Consider the following 10,593-nt stretch of genomic DNA (forward strand, 5'->3'; position numbering starts at 1 on the left):
AGTAGATATTATCTATGAGCTGCAAGTTATTTAACCACATAAAGGAAGTAGAGTTAAGGCTCACTTGACTTTCCCATGGTTAGACAATTGGAATAACATAGGGGTAACATGTCCACAACAACATGGAACTTTGGCATAGAATAATCTATTCATTGTATAGATTTCATATTCTATTTGAATCCAGGACTCAGCTGTACCTTAATGGCTAAGGAATTTCCATATTTGTTACATTCATAGTTTCTCTCCTCTGGGCGTTTTCTGAGACAAACTGAGTTCTTGGAAACTTTTCTACATTTGTTGCATTCATAAGATTTCTCTCCTGTGGGTAATCAATGATGAACCCTAAGCTGTGCCTTCTGGGTGAAAGACTGCACATTTGGTACATTCATAAGGCTTCTATCCAGTGTGGGTTCTCTGATATAAATTGAGTTTTTTTCCAGGTGAAAGATCTTCCACATTTATTAGTTTCCTAAGATTTCTCATGTGTATGGATTCTTTTATGCTTGCTGAGTTGGGAAATTCTGGTTAAATGACTTTCCACATTTACTACATTTATAAGGTTTCTCAACTGTGTGAATTCTATTTTGTGTGACCTCCACATAAAAATCTTTCCATAGTTGTTACATTCATAAGGTTTCTATCCTGTGTGTGTTCTCTGATGCAATGTGATGTGTGACTTCTGTTTGAAAGACTTTCTACATTTGTTGCATTCATAAGGTTTCTCATATGTGTGAATTCTCTTATGCCTGTTGAGGTTGACTTTTGGTAAAGGATTTTCACATATCTTACATTCATAAGGTTTCTCTGCTGTATGTATTCTCTGATGGACATGAAATTCTGTCTTCTGGATGAAAGATTTTGCACATTTGTTTATTTGTATGGTTTCTCACCTGTGTGAATTCTTTTATGTTTGTTGAGGGTTGACTTTCAGGTAAAGGAATTTTCACACATCTTACATTCTTAAGGTTTCTCTCCTGTGTGTGTTATCTGATGAATAGTAAGTTCTGCCTTCCAGTTGCAAGACTTTCCACATTTGTTACATTCATAAGGTTTCTCTGCTATGTGTGTTCTTTGATGAACATGAACATATGCCTTACGGGTGACAGACGTCCACATTTTATACACGCATAAGCTTTCTCTCCTCTGTGTATTCTGTGGTGAACATGAAGGTGTGTCTTATGGGTGAAAGACTTTCCATATTTGTCACATTTGTAAGGTTTCTCTTCTGTGTGTCTTCTCTGATGCAAAGTGAGTTCTGACTTCTCTCTGAAGGAGTTTCCACATTTGTCACATTCATAAGGTTTCTCTCCTATATGGATTCTCCAATGGACAGTAAAGTTTGCCTTGTGGCTGAAAGATTTTCCACATTTGTTACATTCATAAGGTTTCTCTCCTGTGTGTGTTCTTTGATGAAAAATGAGGTATGACTCCCTGAAGGTCTTTCCACATTTCTTACATTCAGAACTTTTCTCTTCTGTGTGAGCTCTCCGATGCCTGCTGAGAGTTGACTTCTGGGTGGGAATTTTCTTACATTCTTCATATGCATAGGGTAGCTCTACATATGCATAGGGTAGCTTATCAGCTCTACAGGCTGGAAAGTCAGGTCTGACTTCTGAAAGATAAATTTTGCAAATTGGATACACATCAGTTTACTCTAGAGATTTGCTCTGAGGGTTTGTAAGGTGTATTGCTTTAGTGAAAGACTTCCCATTCACTACATGGACAAGGATTCTATCCTGAATACATTTTCTGATGTGTAGTGACTGTAAGGCTACAGTAGAATGTTTTCCCATAGATCATACATTCAGGTACTCTCCTTACACTCTGAAGTATTTCTTGGGCAAGGAGAGCTGATTTATAGTCTTTTCTATATTTACTAAGGTTATGGAAGGTCTCTCTCACACAAACCCAATTACATCTAAAGAATATGTTCTCTAACCCAGGCACTGGTGGCTCATGCCTATAATCCTGGTTACTAAGGAGGCTGAGATCTGAGAACTGTGGTTCAAAGCCAGTCAGAGCAGTCTGTGAGACTCTTATCTCCAATAAAGCACCAGAAAACAGGAATTGGTGCTGTGACTCAAGTGGTAGAGCACTGCATTGAGCTGGAGAGCTGAAGGACAGTGCACAGACTCTGATTTCAAGCCCCACAACTGACAAAAAAGCTTTTTAAATAAAATTTTCTTTAAAAAAGAATATGGTCTTGGGCTGGGAAGGTGGCTCAGTGGTAGAGTGCTTGCCTTGCATGCCTGAGGCCCTGGGATCGATTCCTCAGCATCACATAAGCAAAAGGAGAAAAAAGCCATAAGTGTAGCTGTTGCTCAAGTGGTAGAGCATTACCCTTGAGCTGAAGAGCTGAGGGACAGCACCAAGGCCAAGAGTTCAGGCCCCACGACTGGACCCCCCCCCAAAAAAAGTATATGGTCTCTGAATTTAATACTTCTCTTCTCCATATTCAAATTTCTGCAGCTCATTTGGACTCTCATACTTTTGACTAAAATGTTCTGAATATTTGCAAGATTCTTCAATTACAGGAGACAAACTAGGCCTACATGCATCATGCATCTCATCAAGCTCACTTCAGAGAAGCATCTTCTGATAGCAATGAAATCCTCAGTCCTTATCCCTAAGGAGTTCACATTATTTCTAATCACCTCTGGCTTATGTTTTGAACTCAAATTAAGGGTCGTTACTAATATCACCCTTTCCTCCACTGTGTTACTTTTTGTGACTATTGCTTCACACAGACATTCATCTGGACTTTGCTGGCACATCTTAATCACATCCTCAATTCCTGCGACATCTAAGATGAGTCATAGAAAAAAAGATGTAAAAACATTTATTTCATTGTAACTATTAAAGATTTTAAAATATCAAAGTCAGAAATGATTTATACAAAATATATGCTTTTCTCTCAAATGTATTAAGAAAGTAATACTGATTACTGATTCCAATGGAAAATATTTTTTGTTTAAGTTTTTTCTTCTTTTATATCAAATCATTCAAATCACTCAACTATGTGCTGCTAAAATTTTAAGCCGAGTACTAGCCATCTGCTTTTAGTAATTATGGTGTTGTTTTTCTCAAATATACTCTTGTTTGAACATAAGGGGATAGCTGCTTTTTAATTTTTCTTGAAATTATTTATGTATCGTGCTGCTTTTTTCTTAACTATTAGGTTAGGAAAAGGAATATTTTCTAGATTCAGAGAACAAAAGAATGTTTTATACATTTCTTGGCCTTTCACTTAAACAGAAATTGTTCCTAGAAGTAAGGATTCATACCTATATCTCTTCAGTTCTAACTTCTTAGTAAGAATTACTTTAGGTCCCTTTGAGACACTCCTGCCTCTTAGAACTATGGAAGACCAAATATACTCCAGATAAAGATCACCTAATTATCCTCTCTGGACTAAAATCTTTGGTTCTAAATCCCAGTCTCTGCCAACCATGACTAATAAGAAATTTGCCTTCTCAGAGGATAGCAGCCCAGAAGTCCTCCTTATTTCCACTTACCTGGATTGTGCTAGTTTCAACGAAAAGGATATCTCATTTACTCTTTTACACTTTTTGTTGGATTGTTTCAGAATGACTTCCCCACAGAGAAAGAGAATTGCTAACTCAACTGCCACACAGAATTCAGGGTATCTCCATATTAATTATTGATTCACAAAGGAGACAAAGGATCACATAGTTCTCTGCCTAGAAACATTATTACTCAGTTCAGCACAAGATGAACGTACCAACTGGGTGCTGGATCCAATGTCACTATGCAAGGTGCATTAATTTACCTGTGAAATTCTTGTCTGAGGCTTCTCCTATCCATGGTTCTGCACCTTGCTCCAGCTTGACAATCAAGTTAGGTTTAGGAACACAGTGCTCTGTTAATAAGAACCAGTGCAGAACTATTGTTCATGCTCAGTCATCATTCCTCTAACATCTCAGACATCCTGTTCACAATGTTGCTCTTAAATGTTGTTTCTCATTTCTCACTGGCTCCATGATTGACTTTCCCCCAGGTCTGGATTTATTTTACCGGTTTGTTGCTTAATCTCAGCTCTTGTGCTCTATGATAGCATTGTACCAGTTTAAGTTCCCTCTACACTTTTAATTTTTGAGTGGTTAATTGGAGATAAGAGTCTCATGGGGACTATTCAGCCATTGCTGGCTTCAAATCAAAACCGTCAGATTCAGCCTCCTGAGTAGCTAGGATTACAGGCGTGAGCCACTGCAACCAGGGCCAGGTTTGGATTATAAATATCCACTGTCAACTAGTGATTTCCAGTTCATATTTCCAATAGTCATACCTCTTCTATTCTAGATTGTATACCACCTAAAATAATCACCTTAAGTTTGGGAAGACAGTTTCCTGTAAGTAGAGCATAGTTTAGAACTTTTGTCAAATTTTGATTGGCTTCTTGAAGAATGAGAATAAAATTGCCTTAGGAATTACATAATCAAGTTGAAGTTTTCCTTTGGAAGAAATGATACTTCTCGCACACTGGAACACTACATCTAAATTCTATTGAAAATTTGACAAATATTCAGATACCTACTGAAAGCAAATCATTTCACTTTGCAAATTAGCATGACTTTTGCCCACCCCAAAACACCAGGTGGTTGTAGGTCTCCAGTATTACATCTCTATACAAGGTCCTCTGAGCAATGTCCAGGTCCATCCATTCCTCCCAGCTAAAGTCCACAGACAAATCATCAAATGACACCAGCTTCTGTGAGGGTATATTTCCATCAAATAATTAGCCCTCAGTCATGGGAACACTAAGTGTGGAATTTGAGCTTTCTACATGTATGCTTTTGTTTCATCTATTCATTGGGAGAATTAAAAATCAAAGTAGAAATATTTTGCCTCTATTTTAACACTAATTAAAATACAAAGATTCCGTAATAACTCAGAACACATTTTTGGTGCTAGCGAGAGAAAGAAGATAAAAATTCTAAGGAGTTAATAACATGACATGATAACATTAAATATAAGTAGGTACCTGTAAGATATTTTGATAAAATTTACTACATATGAGGGTAACAATGTAGTAAACAGATTATTTTTTCCCTACATTTTCATATTCTGCCCCAGTGAAGAGCCTATTTAGATCTTCTATTAAAAAGTATTGTTGTAAGCAATCAAAACACATTAAGGACAACACACGGACTACATGCCATATTAGTAGGTCTACAAAAGGAACAGTGTCCAGGTTAATGTTAAATGGAGTAATAGTACTCATGAAAGTAGCTAATGATTGATAAGGCCATACAAGATTTGACTTAGTTCCCACAATAACAATATCCTATATTAATCATTTTGTTATTAAATTTCTAAAGAATGTAGTGAGGTCATAAACATCCTGCTAATTACTTCCTAACTAAAAAAGAACTGCTAGCATGAATTTTTGTGAACATTGCCTACCTCCTACAATACAGACTATAGGTGAGAGAGTAATAAAATATTTCTTGAAATGATTATTAGAAATAAAATACAATACTTAATTTGAATCATGAAATATTTGAGTTTAGGTTGAATATTAATTCTGCATAAACCAGTAACAATAATCTTGTTTCATTGTAATATCCAATTAGCTATTAATGTTAAATATTCAGGTAAGAATAAACAAAGCAATTGCTTCTGGCTCGACTGGTATCCTATCCTAGCTACTTAACAGGATGAGGTCTAGAAGCTAGCTTGAGTAGACAACTCAATTTAAGCAGCTAATAAGCAGATTGGACTCATGGCTAAAGCGATAGGGCCAACAATGAATGAGGAAGCTAACTGACTATGAGGGCTATGAGTTCAAGATCCAGTACTAGCCCAAGAAAGGAATGGTGGTGGCTGAGGTGGTTACATCAAATGAGTTTCCAAGTTAGACACCAACTGTGGCAACACAGTAGTCCTCATCTCAGAGATAAAGAGAAAAGAAAAAGAGTGGAAGAGGGAAAGAAGGGGAGCAAAAGGGCAGGGAAGAAGGGACAAGAGAAGTATGGAGAGGAGGGAAAGAGAGAGAAAGGGCAAGGAGGAATAGAAGAGAGAAGAAAAGCTTCATGACATTAGATTTGACAGTAACTCCTTGGATAGGATACCAAAAGTACCTGATATAAAACTAAACATTATCTAAATTCATACAGTTAAAAGTTTTGCTTCTAAAGATACAATGAACCAAGAAGAAAAAGCATGGTATAAATGAAAATGTTCTCAAACATTTCTAAATATGTTAATTACTGGAATGCATTAGAAAATATGAAACCAAATCCAAAACTACAGCACAGAAAATATGATTTTAAAATGGAAAAAATTGAAGAGACTTTTAACGGAATATATACAAATAGTTGATTAAAATAGATGGTCAATGTAAATAGTGTTGAGAAAAGTTCATATCAAAATTAAAATGAAATAACTAACAATCTCTCATGTGTATGTCTTTGGGTTTTTCTAATTTACTTTGGCTGTGGAATCCAATAGAACTATCTAGGCAACACTTTCCCTATATAATGGATAATAAAAATGTGAATTCTAAGAGCCACATAAGCAAATAAAATTGATCAGGAAGAAAAACTAGTTCCCAGGTAGATCAGTTGAAGAAAAGAACAAAAAGAGACAGATGGATGGAAGAGGGCTTGAGAGAAAGAGAAAAAGTGATAGAAAAATAGATACAAAAAGAGAAAATGAGGGGCTGGGAAGGTGGCTCAGTGGTAGAGTGTTTGCCTTGCATGCATGAGGCCCTGGGTTCGATTCCCCAGCACCACATAAGCAGAAAAAGCTGGAAGTAGTGCTGTGGCTCAAGTGGTAGAGTGCTAGCCTTGAGCTGCTGGAAGTGGTGCTGTGGCTCAATAGGTAGAGTGCTAGCCTTTAGCTGAAGTGCTGAGGGACAGTGCCAGAGTTCAGGCACCATGACTGGCAGAGAGAGAGAGAGAGAGAGAGAAGAGAGAGAGAGAGAGAGAGAGAGAGAGAGAGAGAGAGAGAGAGAGAGAGAGAGAGAGAGAGAGAGAGAGAGAGAGAGAGAGAGAGAGAGAGAGAGAACGAGAGAAATAACCATATCTAGTGAGTAGAAAATCATGAATAAAGAGAATAAATAATTCTGGAATCCTTAGCCAGAGCAATAAGGTAAGAAAAGGACATTACAGATATCCACAAAGGGATGGAAGAAATTGAACTATCCCTATTTGCAGATGACATAATCTTATATCTAAATGACCCTCAAAATTCCACTCCCAAACTCAGAACTTGTAAATCACTTGGGCAAAGTAGCAGGATACAAAACTAGTACACAAAAATCAGTTGCCTTTCAGTATATCAATAATGTACAAGAAGAAAGGGAAATCAGGAAAACAACCCCATTCAAAATAACCTCCAAATATATAGGAATTAACCTAACCAAATATGTAAATGACCTATTTAGTGCAAACTATAAAAGCCTAAAGAAAGAAATCAAAGAGGATACCAGGAAATGGAACGACCTTCCATGTTCTTGGACAGGCAGAATCAATATTGTGAAAATGGCCATACTGCCAAAAATGACTTACAAATTCAATGTAGTTCCCATAAAAATTCCAATGACATTCTTTATGGAAATAGAGAAAACAATCCAAAAATTAATTGGGAACTGCAATACCCAAAGCAATCCTAGGCAAAAGGAGCAAAGCAGGAGGTATCACAGTACCAGATTTCAAGCTCTTCTATAGAGCCATAATAAAAAACAGCTTGGTATTGGCACAAAAATAGGCCTGTAAACCAATGGAATAGACTAGAAGACTTAGAAATAAAACCACATACTTACCATCAGCTGCTGTTTGACAAAGGAGCTAAAGACATACATTGGAAAAAAAACATAGCCTCTTCAACTATTGGTGCTGGGAAAACTGGGCAGCCACATGCAGAAAACTATAGTGGACCCCAGCCTAACACCATGCACTAGCATCAAAATGGATTAAAGATCTTAACATCAAACCTCAAACTCTGAAACTACTGAGGACAGAGTAGGAGAAACACTAGAACTTAAAGGCACAAGCAGTCCCTTCTTGAACAGAGTCCCAGGGTACCAACAAATTGGAGAGAGACTTGACAACTGGGACTACCTTAAAATAAAAAGTTTCTGCACAGCTACAGACATAGGTACCAAACTAGAAAGACAGCCAAACAATTGGGAAAAGATATTTACCAGCAATATATCAGACAAAAGCCTAATATCCACTATATACAGGGAACTCCAGGGAACTCAAGAAACTAATCTCTCCCAAATCTAACAAACCCATCATTAAATGGGAAAGGGATCGAAAGGGAAACTTCTCAGAAGAAACGATAAAAATGGCAAATAAACACATGAGGAAATGTTCATCATCCCAGGGTGTAAAGGACATGCAAATAAAAACAACCCTGAGGTACCACTTTAGCATAGTCAGAATGGCTTATATCATAAATTCAAACAACAACAAATGAAGGTGGGGAGGTGGAGAAAGAGGAACACTAATGCATAAGTGGTGGGAATGTAAACTAATACAACCACTCTGGAAAGCAGTCTGGAGGTTCCTTAGAAAACTAAACATACACATATGACTCAGCCATATCACTCCTAGGTATCTACCCTGAGCAACAGGAATCAAGATACAAGGACACATGCACCTCCATGTTCATTGCTGCACTTTTCAAAATAGCTAAGTTATGGAAACAACACAGATACCCCACTACAGATGGATCCAAAATTGTGGTACCTGTATACAATGGAATATATTATGTAGCCATTAGAAAGGACAAAATAATGACATTTTTAGGCAAATAGAACTAGAACAAATCATGCTGAACAAAATAAGCCAAGATCACAGAGAAAACTGACATATGGTCTCCCTGATATACAAGTGTACATATGAGGGAAGCTAGGAGGAGGGCACAAAATCAGAAAGAAACAAATGATAAAATACAGCAGAGGGGTCTATCAGCTGCACTGGACATTCAGGAAAGTGAACTACAGTGAACTATACAACTCAAGGGCAGTGGTGGAATGACAGAGAAAGAGGGAACAGCTTACACTAAGCACAAAGAAAGAAATGTGCATATCACCCAATGTGGAAGAAATAGTTGTATTGTCAAACTTTGTAGAGTTCACAAGCTTTCTAGGCCATGATAATGACAATTTGCCTGGTAAAGTTTAAAATGTGTTTGTGACTTTGGCTAAGTATAACTATCCCACAATATTGTGGAAATTTATGTAATAACAATATCTATAAATAAATTTTCAAACATTGGAAACAATCAAGCAAATCTGGACTCCAGCAAGACAGAAGGTGAGACGTTTTTAACTACTAAATCTATAAGCAATTTTTAATTAATTTATGAACATGTTCCTCAAGCTGAACCTGTTTTGTCTGTTTTTAAATCTTGGACATACTTAGGTTCATAAAATGGATTGTACAGCAAAGTAAGGAATAAAAAGTAACTCACCAGAGATCCTTTCATTCTTTCTTGCTGTTGACAATGAAAAGATGATTCTGGAAGCATGGCCGGAAGATAAGCCAAATGACATGGTCAGGAAAAAATCTCTGTGATTCTGCCCCAGATTTTCCTGCTCAAAACATTATACATAAGCTGGAAAAGGATAAAGTCTTCTTATAGGGGAAGACTGTTTCAAGTCTGAAGTAAAGCATTGAACACTCAACTAAAGACAAATCCACAGTCCACTAGTTGGTATAGTATAAAAGCAATTCATGTCTATGTTTAATATACATGTAGAATTCATAAAAACTAATGTACCCACAAAAAATAATTGAATAATTGAAACCCAAAAATCATATCACATTTTTACTAAAACTAGTTATTACTGAAATACATTTAGGGACACATGAGCTATTAATCTATTAATGCAAAGGTATCCATCTTAGGACTCCATTGACCATTTGTGGTCTACCTCATACATACTTAGACACCATGGAAAGCATGTATGTTGTAACTTAATTTTTCTCACTCAGAGTTATACTGGAAAAATATATATACAATTCTTTTTTCTAGTATTATAATGTTCCCATAATGTTTGTCAACATCCCTAGCCATAAAAGAAATGCAAATCAAAACAACATTGAGATATCACCTCACTCAAGTTAGAACAGCAAAAATCAAGAGCTCTAACAACAACAGATGCTGGAGGGGATGTGGACAGAAAGTAACCTTACTTCATTGTTGGTGGGAATGTAAACTTGTTCAACCACTTTGGAAAGCAGTATGGAGGTTCCTCAAAAGACTTCACATAGATCTCCCCTATGATCCAGCAATCCCACTTTTGGGCATTTACCCAAATGTTTACAAACAAGACCACACTAAAGCTACCAGCACAACTATGTTTATTGCAGCATTATTTACCATAGCTAAGATATGGAACCAACCCAGATGTCCCTCAGTAGATGAATGGATCAAGAAAATGTGGTATATATACACAATGGAATTCTATGCCTCCATCAGAAAGAATGACATTTCCCCATTTGTTAGGAAATGGAAAGGCTTGGAAAAAATTATATTAAGTGAAGTAAGCCAGGCCCAAAGAAACATAGGTCCCATGGTTTCCCTTATTTGCAATATCTAGTATAGGTATGAGTCAAG

The 10,593-nt window shown here is 36.8% G+C and overlaps 1 protein-coding gene across 1 annotated transcript; it reads right to left on the minus strand.

The window, feature by feature from the left end:
• Positions 1 to 699: 699 nt before the first annotated feature.
• LOC138831390 (zinc finger protein 157-like) lies at positions 700 to 9,501 on the minus strand (the record flags this gene model as incomplete). The annotated part of the gene is made up of 5 exons (XM_070028500.1): positions 9,445 to 9,501; positions 4,603 to 4,729; positions 3,791 to 3,880; positions 1,098 to 1,612; positions 700 to 844 (listed from the first exon to the last, which is right to left on the minus strand). Coding segments are annotated over exons 1-5 (934 nt in total), but the record flags the coding sequence as incomplete, so codon positions are not given.
• Between the last annotated feature and the right edge of the window lie 1,092 nt (positions 9,502 to 10,593).

This window comes from Dipodomys merriami, unplaced genomic scaffold, assembly GCF_024711535.1.
Source record: "Dipodomys merriami isolate MVZ:Mamm:240054 unplaced genomic scaffold, mDipMer1.0.p SCAF_1945, whole genome shotgun sequence".
In the NCBI taxonomy this organism is placed as follows: Eukaryota; Metazoa; Chordata; class Mammalia; order Rodentia; family Heteromyidae; genus Dipodomys; species Dipodomys merriami.